A 17,431-nucleotide genomic window follows, 5' to 3' on the forward strand; every position below is an offset into this window, starting at 1 on the left:
CTTTTCTTTAATTTCCCAGTATGTCTGCTAGTAACCCAAAATATTGCATACAGGTAACATTGCATAGCAAGGCATTATAATTGACTAAATCTTGAAACTGAATATAGCTGAATTTCTGCATCCAGATACCTCCTATATGCCATATAGCAGGGGTCAGCAACCTTTGTGCCGTGTTTTAATTTTTTGATAGTCAGTGTGCCATGTCAACATACATTTTAATGACACACCATCAAATAATCTGACATATTTTAATTGTCAGGACATTGGTTATAACAATCATTAGACATTAGCAATTAAATGTATTAAAGCGGCACTATGCAAAATGTAATGTAATTTTGTCCAATCTGTATGGTAGAGCAGTGGTTCTCAACCTGTGGGTCGGGAGGTCCCCAAATGGTTAACTTAATGTGCAACATTGTTTTCTCTCTCAACAGTAAACAAACCAACATAAAGTTTGAGTGTATGGAGGGTATCTGCACATTTCTAAAGGGACAATCTAAGGACTTTTTAATACCTCTAAAATGACGAATTAAACATTGGCAAAATTGTCAAATATTAAAGGCCGAAATTCTGAAAATAGCCAATCTTCATGCTCACAACACCTCGCTTTTGTGAGCATGTAGATCTGCTATTTTCACAAAAGAACCAAGTTATACAAAATGTAATGACTCAACTCTTAGTGCTCGTCACGGTGGGGGGTTCCCAGTTAAAATATGATTATTCTGGGGGTCGCGGCCTGAAAAGGTTGAGAACCACTGTGGTAGAGTATGTTGATACAATATAATGTATACAATTGGGGTGGTTGTATTTGGTATCCCAGCTCTTTTATTGAGACGTTTAGATCATGTCAAAGGTCATGTCTCACATAGACACAGGATCTGACACGAATTTTGACCTGAAGGTTTTTGACCAATTTATCCCCTGAGCAAGCAGGCAGGCTCTATTGGCTCAAAAGGTAAAACGTGGTTAAGTGAAAACTGTTCTGGAAAGATGCCTCCAGTAGCTATAGTTGAGAAGCTAAACGTCATTGTTAATTAATCAGCTTAAGCGGCAATGCCTTAGAAAGGCCATGCAATGAACGGATCACATTCATTTAGACAGCAAAACAACAACGCCTGAGGCTGCAACCACTGTGTGAGGCACAAAACCGAACAATACCCTGTGAAATCATTTCATGGCGGTATAATGTGAGGAGAGAGGCAGCCAGGGGCTCCTCTTAAAAATACAGGAGCTCGGAGCTCCCCTGAAAACATCATTTGTGACATTAAAATTAGGCTATCGCTGATGTAATTCATGCATGGGGTCTTGTTCACTAATTCACTTTTGTTGTTTTGTTGCTATTCTTTCCATTGAAGCACGGTCTGCATAATATCATGAACGTCACCTACTTAAACGTAATGCTCATGGCATGTGCGTATTGTAATATTAAGCTGTTTTGTTGTCTTTCAAGGCAGACAACTCTTCTACAATTCCATTCCTCGAATTCTATAGTCTGTAACGCTGCCTCGTGTATGTCATTTCTGTTCATGAAAATGGTATTCCAAAATCTCTTTAAAATAGAATTTAGAATTTCCATTGCATTTCTGAAGCAGACTTTTGAAGATTGTAAGCCAATAGTCTGTCTCAATAGACTAGATGATGACCCTCATATTTGATGTCTTAAACACATGTACCCCTGGCACCCCTATTTAACCCATTTAGACCTTAGGCAGATTCTAAAAACACCTTCTAAATCCAGCCTAAATGTTCTCAAAAACAAACAAAAATTATTAAGTTGATACATATTGTCGTCCTACTCACAGTGTAGCCATCGCCATATTGAACTCTTTCTTCTCCAGTTGGACTCATGGGCTTGGGGTCAGACAAGGACCTCTGCATAGCCTTCGGTCCCCTGGGGCTCAGGTCAGTGGCTACGTTTAGCTTCTGAGGGCTTGTATCACCCAGCGACTTGTCATAGGACACAAACTCGAGGGATTTGCTAGGGGACATACAGGGGGATATAGGGGAGTAAAGGACTTTTGGGGATTTGGGCGGGGCCTGAAGGGTGGCAGCGTCGACCTTGAGATTGGGGGACCCTATCTCTAATGGGGTGGGTCGTCTCTTCGGGGAAGTCCTTTCAGAGTCGGACAGTTCCATCCTGGTGTCCATCCTAATGTTTCCGTCTGTGTCCGTCTGTATAGAGATCTCTGTGTGGGCTTGAAGAGAGATGTCCGACTGCCCGCTCCTGTCTCCCCTTGCGGTACGAGGCCGGCTTCGACGACCCCTTTGAGCTTCCCACTCGTCTTGATCCTCGTCATCGGTCTGCACGCAGCTGTCCACGCTCTTTTTAGCGCTGCTCCTCTTCTTCCTCCCTGCCGTGTACGCCTTGCTGATGGTGTCGTCCTCCTCGTCCGTTTGACACCCACTGTCCGTGATTTTGCGGGCCAACACTGTGCCGTCGGGCCCCAGGATGATGGCCTCCTGCGGGCCGTGCCCAGGCTCCGGGTACATCTGCCGGTGTTTTTGCTCCTCGAGCTGCGCGCGGAGCTGCTCCTGGAGCCTCTGGATCTGCTCCAGCTGCTGCTGCTGCTGCGCGTAGGTCTCTTTTTGCATCATCAGGTGAGCCTGTCTCTCTTCCTCCTGCTGGGACAGGATGTGCTGCTTCATGGCCTGCAGCTCCTCCAGCTCCTTCTGCACGAGGAACTGCTCCTGCTCGCGGAAGCGCTGGATCTCCTGGCGCTCCCACTCCAGCTCCTCGGCCAGGCGCTGCTGCTTGAGCTTCTCCATCTCCAGCCTCTCGCGCTCCACCTGGTATTGGCCGTCGCCGGGAACCATGGGTGAGGACAGGGCCTCCAGCGAGGCGGCGATGGCCTCCAGGGACGCATCGGTGTAGCTGTCCAGGGAAAGAGAGCTGGTGGCAGTGGTCATGGCATCGTTGGCCTTCGGGATCTCCAGATTGAGAGGGACTGTGGTGGTAGGGACAGTGGAGATGAAGCTGTGGGATCGAGTAAGTGGCAAGTTCTGTAGGTTGGACAGAGAGGGCATTGTGTCGCTGGTGTGCATCCCTGGCAGGGCGTTGTATGAGGTGCTAAAGATAGAGCCAGGTTGAGTGGTGACGGCATAGGTAGATGGGATCGGTGCTGCAACGGAGGAATAGACAACCCCATTGGATGACCTTAAGACGCTGCTTGTGCCAAAGACGGTGCCTGCAGAGCCTGTGACTCTGGCTTGGGAATAAGGTGGAATTGTCATTCCTTTCTTGGAGTAGTCCACAGCTTCACCTGTCAAGAGTTAAAAATAGCATTTGAGTCCAAACAATGCAGATTAATGTCATGTTGGAGAAGTAGACAGCAAGCCATGCTCTATCCAAACGACGAAAAGGGCAAAAAGTCAAAGATATAAATGAAGAAAAAAAAAATTAAATAGTGCCAGGCCAGGAGAAGAGTGACAAGCCCAGACAACAGCATGCAGGCAAATGCAAAAAAAAAGAAAAAAAAGAAAATAGCCATGGATGAGTCGCAGCAATTCAAAGTGACATTTCAGTGAGAGTTCGGTGATGTCTGTGAGAAAAAAAAGCCAGGCAAGGAGGAGAGTGGCAAGTCCACACAAACAATGTTTGACAGCATGCAGGAAAATGCAAAAAAAGGAGGGAAAAAAATAAAGAAAATGAGAATACATTACAAAATGTCCATGCAAATCAGGATGATGAAAAAATTATTAAAACAAAAAATGTATCATTAGCCATGGATGAGTCGGGGCAATTCAAAGTGACATTTCTGTGAGAGGTCGGCGATGTCACCACACTGACCTGCATCAGACATCTTTGCTGAGGTCAGGTCTACTGCACCATCTGTGGTGCCATTGAAATTATAACTGTTCTTGCTCTTATAGAAGAAAAGCCCGGCCTCTGCCAGGTTAGTGTCAGACATTGACGGTTTGATTCCACCAAAGCCTCTCATGCCATAAGGTGAACGGTCGTACTGGTAGTGGTCATCTCGATATCCAAAACGGTCTTCAGGCAGAGGTGTGGTGGGCTCAGTGGCACAGCTCCCTACAAACGGGAGTTTGTACACGACGTCGCAACACACTGCCCTCCTCCCTGCGGTGAGATCCACAGGTTTGCCGTCATCTTCCGTGATCACGGCTGTGACCACTCCTGCAGAAGCAGCGTCCACTGACACCATCGTGTTGAAGGGTTTTGTGGTACTAAGGTCCACAGCTCCTGCGACTGTAGCTGTACCTGTAGTTAATCCATTTGCCACGCAAGTTGGAGCAGGAGCAGGGGCCATAGTGACAGGAACGGCTTGGAGCGGTCCTGAACCTGTGCTTGTTAAAACTGACAGGTTGATGGGGATCTCCGCACTCTCACTAGTAGACGATTGAGGGCCGAATGGCCGATAGATAATCTGAGAGACAGGCTCAAATGCCTTGTTTTTGGTTAGCTGAAGGGGCACTGATGAAGCTTGAGTAGCGTTTGCATGTTCATATCGCTGAATAGTGGCAGCGCAGGTCACAATAGTGATGCTATCTGTAACTATGGACACAGTAGATGATTCAGCACTGAGGTTGACCACAGACGACTGCACTGCGCTGTTATGGCGAACGCTGACATCACTTGTAATGGAATGACATCTTGACTCTGGGCTAGCAGACAAATCAACGCCTCTCATGTCTGATTCTGGGTCCACCTTCATGGTCCTGAGATCCACCACCTCCCCTGGCTGGAAGGCCTGCCCATTCGGTGCTGGTATTTGGGTTTTTGGTCTTTCCATTGACACTGGAACACCGTTTGCCCTAGGAGCTGGTTCTGGGGGCAGTGACCGTTCATGCACAACAGAGACCATGGTTCTTTGGAGTTCAGTGGTGACTACTTGAGAGACGAGGTTGGGCATAACTACGGGTGGCTGTGCTGAAGCAGATATAGCCTCAATAATATGACAAGAACTAGATACATGCTTTTCAGGGCCACAAATCTCTTGGCTTTCTATGGATTCGGAGACCCTAGTGTACGCCAGAGGCACCCTGGGTGATTGCGGAGGGTGTGGCTGTTGGTATGATTGAGGCTGAGACTGTGATTGATAATAACTTTGCGGATGGGACTGTGGCTGATAATGACTTTGTGGATGAGTTTGTCTTGAAGGAGAGGCTGGACCAGGACTAGAGGGGGCTTGTGTTGAAAGTCCCTCTATGGGAGAACTGGGTTGAGATGGCAGTGTGATGACCACATAGGTGTCACGAAGATTGCTGGTAAACCTCGGTGAAGAGGGGGGCGTTGGCGAGGGATGGAAGGATTTGCTTTCTGCAGTGGGGCTCAGATTTAGGGCTCCCTCAACAGGGCCTGCTGTGGGAAGCATGGTGGGTCTGGGTGGATGTGGAACATGGGCTGGGGATGTTGGCTGGGAGCCAGGCTTTGGTGCTATCGGTGGCTTGACACCGTCGCCTGCTCTGGGGCTGTATGCCATCCCAGCAGCAATAGATGGTTTTGGGGGAATTGGAGGGGGGACGTGAGGTTTGTACGTTGGTGCAACTGGTTGTCTTAAAGGTGAACCTTGGTTTGTGATCAAAGCCAACGGTTCTGGTCTGATTGGGGCTGCTGGGACCTGAGGAGGAAGTGGGACTGGAGCTTTCCTAGGGAAAGTTGTGGGTTTGGGTGAAGTGGGTGGAGGTGGCGGAGGTGGAACTGGGACATCTGCTTTTTCCTGAGAGTTACCCCTGCGTAGGACGTTTGGTTTAGGAGGCACAGGTGGGGCAGTTGACACTACGCTGGGCACAGTGGGGGTATATTGGGGGACAGTGGGTAAGGGTGACACGCTGGCAATGACCGGGGCAGGTGGTCTGGGTGGTACGCTGGACAAATCCACAACATCAGGTTGAGATGTCGCAGTAGTGGTGTGAGGCTGCCGATCACCAATCACAGCTGTGGGTGCAGTTTCAGAAGTTGATGCTGCTGCTGACGCTTCCGTTTTAGTCTTGGTTTGACACACACTCATCTCTTCATCAGACGACAATTCAACAGAGGAGCACTGCGTCACCTTCAAGTCTGGGATGGGATAGAGTGCCCTTTTGGGCACTGTGCCTTCCACTTCTGGATCCTGTTGGGTTGGACTGGTCCCAGGAGTCAGACCCTTCTTCATGAGCTCATCATAGGCAGCCTCAGCATCCAGCAATGGCCTCCCATCCTTGCCTAATGTTACTGTGCTGCTCTTGGAGTCATTGCTCTCAGCAGGTTGCAACACAATCTCTGGTTTCACAAGTTCCTTCTCCGGCTGCATCTTTTCATATTCTTGCTCCAGCTGCACAAACTCCTTCCTTTTCTTCAGCATATCTTCGTAAACCTCATCTGGTGAACGTAGCTGTTTGGGCTGAGCAGGAACAGTGATCTTCTCTGGTTCATCTGTCTTTTTACCGTCAATAAGTGAGTCATAGGCATAGTCCTCAATGAGCATGCCTCCATAAAGGGACTCTTTCCCTGGTTGAACCACTTCTTTCTCCACTGTTGGAGACTTGGCCCTCAACATAATCTCTTCATAGGCCTCATCAGCAGTTTTGAGCTGCTTTTCGTCAGTTGGGGAGTGAAGAGAAACCGATGAGGGCAGCTGATATGTTTGCTGCACAGCTGCAATCTTTGCAGCATGGATCTCAGACCCTTCAGGTTCTGACTCGATGCTTGGGGAGAAATCAGAGCAGGATGAACGTCTGATCTCTTCCATCTCAGCCTCTTGCCTCAGCTCTTCTGTGGGTGATGCGTCTTCAATGGGTGAGAGGTTGCTCGGTGGGGTCTTTGGGCGCTCTCGCCTCCGCTGGGCTCGAATCTCCTCTTTGTCTTTTTTAGATTTCTTCCCAGAGCCCTTATGTTTCTCCTGCTCCCTCAAGAGTTCCTCTTCCTCCCGTAACTCTTCTTCCTCAGAAGAGTCTTCAATAGTCGGTAGCACCTGGCCTGGCTGTCTGTGTTTGGCTTTCCTGTGTTGTTTTCCCTCACTAGAACGGATGTGGCTGGGACTGCTGCTGTCGCTGTCTTCATCCAGAGAAGATACGGATGTGGGAGATGTTCCAGGAGTGAAGCTGGATGCGTGAAGACTAGATGAACCATCACCTCTGGACCGGTCATCAGGTGAGTCTGTGAGACATTCCATCTCAATCTCTCCATCTTCTGTAGGCACACGCATTGGGCCACTGGTTGCATTGAGCTCAATAGTACGGAATTTGCGAACTGCAACACCACTCTCTGACTCACCTTCTTTGGGTTCTGCTTCACTCTCTTTCCGTGTCTCGTCATGTCTATCCAAAGAGGCGCAAATCTGCTTTTCTTCCTCATCATCGGGGCTTATAGTGCTCTTCTTGACAAGTCGTCTGGATTTCCCTGATGCGCTTCTCTCAACACCTTGTGTTTTCTCCTGCTCTCTGATCTTTCGCCGAATAAGGTTTTCCTCGTCGGATGGAGAAGCGTCCTCATTTTCACTCATTTCAATGATCTGTTTTCGAATGAAGTCTTCGTCGTCTCCTGACATTGGACTTTCTTTCCCGAAGCTTTCACTCGTGTCTCCCGGGGAGTCATCCTTGATATCGGCTGGCACAAGGAGCTTCTTCTTTGGGGTGCCGGTGTTATCTTTCCTCTCAGAAAGCTCTCTGTCCTCTTCTGAGCTGGGGGATTCAGAAGAGAGAGGAAGCACCTCTAGTCTACGCCTCCTCTTTAGTGTGTCAGTGAGTGTGTTCTCGTCCTCCTTCGATTGCGTGCTTGCCTGGGCTTCCAGAATAGGAAGCACCGTGCTCTCCAGCTTGGCGAGGTCTGAAGGGCTGGTAGGACTGGTCTCTGGCTTGCCCGGGTCTGAAGGGATGTGAGGACTGCTCTCCTTTGCAGCTGTGTCTTTCTCACCAGGTTCCTTCCGTTTCTCCTCCTTCATCACCTGCGCCTGTAGTAATGAAATGAGAGACAATTAGATTTTCCTTTCTCTTATTGTAACACCACAGCATTAATGCCACAACATGAAGTGATTTAAGCATATTTTAAATGTTTAAAGTTAAACTATAAACATACATTGCAGGTTCTTGAGGAGAATTATAGTACTTGCAGAGGGAAATGTTTCCAAGTAGCTATGTAAAATGTAACTGTTCCACTCCAGTAAGTTAATTTAGAGGAAAGAGGCTTTATTTTATTTTCAAATTCATGTTTAGCTTAAAGGGGCACTCCACCACTTTTCAACCTGTGTTCATATAATTGGTCCTCACTCAAAAATTTCTTTTTTTCTTTTTTCTCAGAGGGCGGCTGTGGGCAGGTCAGAAACCCATGGTCTTGTGACATCATCGATTGCCAATCCAGCTTATAGAAACTGCAGGCTTCCTATTCCTGAAAAGTTGCAATTTTAAAGTGGAAGCCATTGTTCTCGCGATAATAAAAATCTAAATATTTTTTTCAAAAATATTGATTAATTTTTTTTTGGGGAAAATGATGATGTCACAAGACGATGGATTCGGAACTTCCCACAGCTCTCCTAGGAGATTTGGACTGAGTAGATTTTTTTTTTTGATATTTTATCATGAACATTAGTGAGGACCTATTATATGAAGACAGGTTGAAAAGTGGTGAACTACTCCTTTAAGCATAATTTTGGAGATTTGTAAGACACGTAACAGCTGTTAAAGTTCCACTATGTAACCTTTTTTGTGAATAAAATTATACTTCGATGAATCTCTTCGTTAAAGACCCAATGAAATGACTATTTTGGGTATTTTATTTTGAAGTTTCAGTTTGAAAAGGAAGCCTGTGTGTTTCTGAACTAATCCGAGGGGACCAGCCCTTCAGGCGATGGGATGAGTAATGGGAGTAATGGGAGCCAGCAATGGGAAAAAACAGGTGAATGTAATCAAAGGTTCATTTATATTCAAAAACTCTATCCATGTCATCACTTTTTGAATTTCTGTTCACAGGAAGTAATTAAGAATGGCCTATTTAGGGACCTTTGATATAAATATACACAAAAAATGTTTATTTTCTATTTTGTTGGCATCTAGTGTTAGGTATGGCCATATTATCACTATAGATATGCTCTAAAAGTGTGAAAAACATGTTTTTGATTTCACCCCGTCTTTAACTTGTTAACTGCCAAGGGCCACAAGAGGCCGCCAAAGTGCCAGACATTCCCCCATAGCCCACCGCTGTAACATACGGGTACCCACGCAGCAGTGGATTTTCATTTCACGTTGACCAGTGGAATGAACATGACCCGGATGAAGAGCGCTAACAGATGGCTATAGGCTTTTTTTTTTTTTTTTGAAGCCTGATTTGCGGCGATTTAGCCGCAAAAAAAACTTTTCCGCTTCCATAAGAACACAGTTCAGAGAAAATGGTCTTCAAAGATGTGAGAATGTATTGGATTAGGCGGCGTGATGCGGCGGCGTTACCAGATTACGGGCCGGTGGAAAGAGATCGCGGTCGGCGGCCTGGATGAAAATTTAGAGTCAGGCTTCGTTGAGGCCTCCGATTATTTAATTCATTTTATTAAAGAAACCGGAATTGTTCGATTTCGGCACCTTGGATACGTCGCGCATAGATTGAGTTTTTTTGGGGGGGCTCTAAACTTTATTCTAAACCATTTTCAATGGAATAAATCGTCGGAACATGTAGAATGGCTCGTTGGAAAGCGTTGGACGAGCCAGGACCTCCTACGTCTCTACAAGCAGCTCAGGGTAAGTAAAATAGCAAAAAGAATATTGTATTGGATTGAAAAACCCCCCGAAATTGTTCGGTTTTAGCACTAAAAGAGTTAATACAATATAACAAGGACGATGATACACGAAAGAAGAAGAACAAACATAAATGGGGTTGTTGTATCATTATTTTTTATCTCCCTGATCTTCTATTGAGAAATGAAGGTCCTCTAGTAGATACCGCCTCAAAGTAAAAAGAAGAAGAAGAAACAAAAGAATATACTGTATCTCCTGAGCAAGCAGGTGCTCTATTAGCTCAGTGGCAAACATTCCTGCACATTCATGGGGACCCAGTTTCAAATCTCGGGCAGAAATCTTGGGCAGGACATCAGATACTTATTAAGTGCTCCTCTTCAAAAATAATATGATATCATACTATGATTAGTGTTAAATAGCTCTATGTTCCAATAGTAATCATTGCTATACTATAGAGTGTTTGTTTGGTAACATGGGTCTCCCTGTCTATCCAGTTCCTTAGTACAGGGGTTTTCAAAGTGGGTGACGGGGCACCCTGGGGTGCCGTGACGGCAGTCCAGGGGTGCCGCAAGATCATTTGATAATATTTGGAATTTATTAGGACACTTGAAAAAATATTTAGTATCAACTTGAAGTACAAAGTTATTTTCAGTCAGTTCTAACCAAAATGTCTATTATCTCAACGCTTTCCTCGCAACATAATCACTAAAATATCGCCACTGTCGGGCAGAAACCTTGTATCTCCAAGTTTCAAATGTGTACTTCTTTTGGTAAAGCAAAGCCCTGCTTCATCATACAAGACTTTCACACAAAACTAGTGAAAACAGCCGATCTACAAGCACTTGTAGATCTGCTGTTTTCACTAGTTTTAGTACATTTTATAGATGATAAATACAAAACAGTTTTGGCCATACAAGGTTTCCACGTGACAACGACGATATGCTATAAATATAAGGTGCTGGGAGTGAAAATTATAATGTAGGGGTGCCTCGGATTAAAAAAATATTTACGGGGTGCCCTGAGACAAAAAAGTTTGGGAACCCCTGCCTTAGTACTGAAAATCTCTTTTTAGGTCAGGATACCAATTTTATCCAATCAGGAGAGAGAAGTAGGATAAACAAGTGAAATTCTAAGGGATGAAACAATAAATAAATGTAAAATGAGCAGACAGAATTGATCGATCTACAAGCACACAACGTGCTTGTAGATCGGCTGTTTTCACTAGTTTTGTGCGACAATCTTGTATGATGAAGCAGGGCAAAAGACGTACACATTTGAAACTTGGAGATACGAGGTTTCTGCCCGACAGTGACGATATTTTAGTGATTATGTTGCGAGGAAAACGTTGAGATATTAGCCATTTTGGTTAGAACTGACTGAAAATAACTTTGTACTTTAAAAATTTAAATTAAAGTTCAAAATTATACTAAATTATATTTTTTCAAGTGTCCAAATAAATTCCTAAAATTATCAAATGATCTCGCGGCACCCCTGGACTGCCGTCACCCACTTTGAAAACCCCTGTGTTAGGCAGTTGTTATGGAAGTAGTTCGAAGTCAAGTCCTTGACATGAGTCTCAGAGTCTGCATTATGAATGAATCCTCTAGTGTGACACTATAGACTACTTCTCGTGCTACATTCTACAGTCACCTCTGCAACCGTGTCCAAAGCACCAGGCTTTTCCAATGGCTCAGCTGCTGCAGTCTGTTTCACCTCAGTGTCACACGTGTCTTCCATTGGGGCTTTGTGTTTGTCCTGCTCGCTAGCTACAGGGACTGGGATGTCAGGTTCTGCTACAGGAGTTGGAGATTTAGACAGGCTTTGGTTTTCTAAAGCAGTCTCACATATGCTACTTTCCTTGGATGCCGTGCTATTTCCAGCATCGGTCCCTGCACTGCTCTCTTTGTCACAGAGTGTGACTTCCTCTGATTCCGAAATATGCTCCTGTTTGCCAGCAGGTGGTGACTCAACTTCCCTCTCTGCTTTGACTGACGGCACGATTTCTGACACAGCCTCAGATGTGGCGTTCTGTTCTGCTTCGGTGACGTTAGGCGACACCTTTCCCTCAACATCGCTCTCTGGCTGTTTCACATCACTACCCATCAGAGCCGTCTCCTCTCTCTCTGTTTCCGCAGGCATGTCTGACTTTAGAGCTTCAGTGCCTGTCTCTCTCTCTACGGTGCTCTCTAGTTCACAGACACGCTCAGAAGTACATTTTTCCAGCACTGGTGTAGATTCTTCCCCAACTGGTTCCCCACCTGCTACACATGCAATAGGTTCTATTTCTTTATGGTCAACCTTTCCCTCTAGAGTCGAGACAGACTGCTCTTTCTCAGTGCCCATGACATCGTCTACATGTTTGGGTGGTTGCGGGGACTCTGTTGGTTCGGGTGTGCTACCACCGGGGGCAGCAGTAGGGCCATGGTCCGGCTCTGTGAAAACAGATTTCTCTGCTGGTTCTGGGTCTACCTTAGTGTCTGCTGTAGTTTGTTTCACCACTTCTGCTGTCACACTGCCTTCACTATCCACAGAATGAGTTTCTATAACGTCAGGAGGAGTTGATTCCTCAGCCCTAGTTGGCTCACAAGGCTTTGTTACCTCCTCCTCCTGTACAATATTACCTGGAATGGCGGGTTCGGAGGCTGGTGGAGGAGGTGCTACCCCCTCCTCCTGTACAGCAGTAACTGGAATTTCAGGCTCAGCAGGTGGAGGGAGTGCTACCTTCTTCTCCTTTACAACACTGTCTGTAATTTCGGGCTCAAAGCCTTGAGGAGGTGCTACATTCTCCTCCTGTACAACAGTAGCTGGAATTTCAGGCTCAGAGGGCGGAGGAGGTGCTACCTGCTCCTCCTTTACAGTAGTGTCTGTAATTTCAGGCTCAGAGGGCGTAGGAACTGCTACCTGCTCCTCCTTTACAGTAGTGCCTGTAATTTCAGGCTCAGAGGGCGGAGGAACTGCTACCTGCTCCTCCTTTAAAACATCATCTGGGATTCTGGGTTCCGGGGCTGGAGGAGGGACAGGCTCAGCTGGTTCTAATGTCGCTTCTGGAACTTTAGCACTAACTTTAACGTCATTACTAACGTCACCGTTAGGAGCCTCGAGGTTTGGCTCTGCTGCTGCCTCCACGGGGGCCTGTGTCTTAGCAACAGAGGCCGAACTCTCTTCTAAGCCTTTATCAGCCAACAGTTTTTCACTCTCAACAGCTTTTGCGGTTTCAATTTGTGTCTCTGTCTCAGCATTGCCTTGTTCTCTTTTCTCTGACTGCTCATCTACTACTTTCTCAGAGTTGCGTTCCTGTGGCTCAACTGCTGCAGGGTCAGTTACCCTCTCTGGAGAAGGTAACTGAGCTTCTAGTTTAGGTTCCAGTACCGTTTCCTGCAGTGGCTCTATTGCTGCTGGTTGTTTTGGTTCTATTGACTGTACAGTGCCCTGGCAGGGGCTCTCGGTAGGAGGAGTACTATCAGTAGCAGGAAGGGCATCAGTCTCAGGTGGGTTTGGTGCAGATGTACTAGGGGTGAGTTCGGGTACTACCTTGGTCTCGGGAGGTGGAGGAGGAGTTGGTTCTGCAGCGTCTACCACAGGTTCGCTACCTACAGCGGCAGGGTCAGGGAGGGTGGAAGGGGCAGGAGCGGGGGCAGGAGCAGGAGCGGGAGCGGGAGCTGGGGTAGGAACAGGAGCGGGAGCAGGCTGCTTCTTGGGGGAAGCCATGACAGGAGGTGGACCAGCATCTCCCAGCTGGCCCGACATGGCTCTTTGGGTCTGGCAGTTGAGACACAACCATTCTTTCTGTAAGACAAACAAAAACAAAACAAAAACAAAAAAAACATAGATTATTTACAATTTCATATCAATCTTCACCCAAAAAGTGTTAATCCTGGAATTCTGTTTGGTAGATTGGCTTCACCATGTGGTGACTGGTGGTCACATCAGGTATTCGAAACACAAATCCTTGTGTTCCATTCCCTTTGCTAGTTACAGTAACATCATCTTGAGTTATGTTAGATTTCTTTTTTTCTCACTACCGCTAGATTATGTTCAGAATAAAATGCTCAATATGGTATAGATAGTTCCTATACCATATGCATGCATGCAGTACATAATTTCCTGTGCAAGGACTGTAATCTATCCAGTCATATCTGGCAGGAATGTACTGTAGGGGCAGACAGCCACAAATAAAAGAATGGGTTTGCCGCTCTGACGTTGATCACACTCTGGCTTCACGCTCTGGCTTCACTGTGATGTCACACTAACAGAATCCCCTTTATGCCCATATATGGAGATCCCTGATGTAATCAATATTAAGGCCATATCTAACAGGACTTCATATGGGAATGCCCTGCCCATATATGGAGGCCACATCGGCATCATAGACATCATAGGACTTTCACATAACGAATAACTGAGTAGGCACGTTTGGGCTCTCACAGCAGATCTCCAATCCATATATGGGTATAACTGGTCCCTACATCACTGGCCAGATGGCCAAGAATTGGCTATTAATACTGTACAGTAAGTAGGTGAATCAGTAGCGAACATCATATGAGGGGCTGGTTTGTATTCCATAAAGGTCTTCAAAAGCAGTCAGATTCCTTGGGGAGAAACAAGTACGTTTCGATGTCAGTGGGTTGTTACGTAGTTAACACGTCACAGCAATAAATAATAATTACACTGTAAGTTACACGGGGTGAATGACCCTGTGCAACTTATTCTATTTCTAGGCTAGCTTTTTGCATTTATGTAACTTAAGAGATAGGCCCATCATCAATAATGCATGGTAATGGGACAGGGGTTTACCAAGCCATGTCAGAAAGGCTTGTAGGCTACGGTGGCTGTGCAGACATTTCATGGCCAAGCTTTAGCTAAAGCCAGGCCATGTTTGAGCGTGAGCCTGTCAGATTACACAGCTTGGAGAGATACAGTATATGGTTATGGGAGTATGTTTTTCACACGGCAGTCAAATACAACCCCACGTGATTTTCACACTAAAAAGACCTCATCCTAAACCACTCATCAGTCCTAATTCTAGCACCATCACCACAAAGGGCAAGGCATTCAACACAGCTGCTTCTGTCAGGACCCTTTTCTTATTTAACCACATGTATTATTAGGGCCCGAGCACTGGACCAGTCCGATCATCAGACTAAAAAAAACTAAACCTTTACGATGAAAGGTTATAAAAGTTGTCAAGTGGCGTGAACAACAGGAAGGGTTTTGCAACTCGACTGCACATGGTTAAATCTACCCTAAAGAGTTGCAGCCTGAAGGTATCAATATTAAATTATCCCCAGCATCAGTATTCTACGGAAAACCTTTGCGGAATATAACACATCTACACAGATCTATGCAAGGCGACACATTGTAAGCTTGTAGATCTCGTACTGTATTTAATGTAGATCGAAAACAGACAAGACACTAGTATAGGGCCCTGAGGGACTCCACTCCACAACATATGGGGTTCAAGTGGTTATAGTGATAGTGCTGGTAGTTTCTCGAGACAGACTGTTGGCTCACATACTTCAAAAGCTTCCACAATGCAGTCTGTACAATGGAAACGCAGGAAAGGTACAGGGCTGTACAGCGGATGTCTGCCAGCCCCCCACCCCAACTTCCGTTTCGTCCTACCGTTTCGTCCTAATATTCCTACTGTAAAGCATATCTATGTTGCCAAGTATCTAGGTTGTACATGTATTTATAACAATATTTTCGTGAACAGAAATGACGAACGAAGACAACGTCCTTTGCGCCGATTTCACCATGGGCTGCTGTGCATCCAGATGTGGACAAAGGTCTAAAGCTGCTTGCATCTTAGACCTTTGTCTAAGGCATCTAGACAAATCATAGTGAAAACCGCAGATCTACAAGCTCACAAAATGTGTTGATTTGCGGCACAAGTTTGAAAATCAGCTTATTTATGGCATTTGTTGTACGATGAAGTACAGTATATAGGTGGTGAAATCTGTCTGAAAGAAAACACAGATTCTTCAACACAGGACCATTAAAATAATGTCTTCGATGTGTTGCTTATGCTGGAAAGTGCCATAATCATTTCAGCAGCATTTCCTCACTACGGTCAACTGGGACCCAGTCTGTCCTAAAAGTGCAGAAAATAACTGCTCTTTCAGATAAACGGTAATACCGTAGCAAGACAGCCCGGCACGCTGGCCCAGCTGTTCCTATCTGCGCTCATTCTGTCCCGTCATGGTTATCTTATGACTGTTGCACAATCTCAGGTGTTCAATTAAATACGCAGGGGCGGCCAGTGGAGGAAGACAACGAGGCCCTGTCGAGGACCGTGATTCAATTGTTACAGACATTAACAGTCTCATATCCGATGTTATTGCACAGCTCAACAGGGAAATATATAATATAAACAATGATTCAAGCTTTCAACAACTGGGGATGAACAAGCCGAGAACAAAGCAATACTAAAATAAACGTAAGCCTGTACAGTATATCTGTTCGAGTTTCAAGCATAGAAATTCTCTCTCTCACATGCACACACTAGGGATGGGACGATAAGCGATTATATCGTTTATCGTGATAAAAAACACTCACGATAATCGTATCGTGGAGATTTAATTCATCGCGATATCGTCCTCCGTCATGCACTGGGATCAATTCACCTTTTATTTGCCGAGCTGCATATCCGGTACCACTTAAACCCTCTATAATTGGTTACTTATAATATACTGTACATACTTGATACAGTATTTTTTTCACTCTATCGAATGTCTTTGCCAAAAAATAGCCGATCTACAAGCTCATCTACAAGCTTGTAGATCTGCTAGTTTGTGGCAAATGTTTCGCCCCAGGATAATGGATTTTGATTATCGCGATACTATCGTAAATCGCGATTTCTTTTGTCACATTAATCGTGATATGACATTTTCATATCGTCCCATCCCTAGCACACATGCATGCATGTGCACACACCTCAAATGAGTCACAGTAATAGTCAGCATGTTTCCATGCAGCCTTCATACTGATGTAAACACATCATTTTCCACCCCACTGTCTGTAATCTCCAGTGCGGTGCTACTCCTCTGTGACTCTTCCCCCCCCCTTCCCTCTTTCTCTCTCTCAATCACACACACACACACACACACACACACACACACACACACACACACACACACACACACACACACACACACACACACACACGGTTGCCCAGCTTAACAGCAGGGTTTATGCTAAATTCAGCCTACAGAGCAGATCTGAGGTCTGTTAAGCCACCAGGCACAGATAGGCTCCTCTCCAAGTAGAGGCAGGGAGAGAGAGAGAGAGAGAGAGAGAGAGAGAGAGAGAGAGAGAGAGAGAGAGAGAGAGAGAGAGAGAGAGAGAGAGAGAGAGAGAGAGAGGGTATATGGGGGCATGAGTGAAAGGGAGATAGAGATGAAGAAACAGGGGAAGGAGAAAAAGAGTTGTGTGCTAGAGCAGGGGTCTTCAACGTTTTCAGGCCAAGGACCCCTTAGCTGAGAGAGAGATGAAGCAGGGACCCCAACAACCTTTTCGCAGATTCCATATAGTATCATCGTTTGACAGCAAAATCATCAGTGTATTTTGGATTCATGTCAATGTGTTTTCAAATATTTAACCACTTGAACCGTCAATACTTAATACATTTGACCTTTCACTCGGTACTTACGTTCTCAGAATATGGACGTTAGGGTTCAAGTGGTTAATATAAAAAAGGAGAAAACAAGTTTCTATCACATAATGATTTGGAGGACCCCCTGTAGTAACTCTGGGGTCCTGGACCCACTGTTGA

At 45.7% G+C, this 17,431-nt stretch overlaps 1 protein-coding gene across 1 annotated transcript in view; it reads right to left on the reverse strand.

Moving 5' to 3' along the window:
• The window catches only part of pcloa (piccolo presynaptic cytomatrix protein a), a gene marked incomplete at both ends in the record, with an annotated part of 108,645 nt that overhangs the window by 51,581 nt on the left and 39,633 nt on the right, over window positions 1-17,431 (reverse strand). The window contains 3 exons of the mRNA XM_080754347.1: window positions 1,801-3,260; window positions 3,788-7,889; window positions 11,311-13,446. Of these exons, the coding sequence (XP_080610473.1) occupies window positions 1,801-3,260; window positions 3,788-7,889; window positions 11,311-13,446 (7,698 nt within the window). The remainder of the gene's footprint in view (window positions 1-1,800; window positions 3,261-3,787; window positions 7,890-11,310; window positions 13,447-17,431) is intronic.

Source organism: Nannobrachium achirus, assembly GCF_963921795.1.
Source record: "Nannobrachium achirus genome assembly, chromosome: 23".
Classification (NCBI taxonomy): Eukaryota; Metazoa; Chordata; class Actinopteri; order Myctophiformes; family Myctophidae; genus Nannobrachium; species Nannobrachium achirus.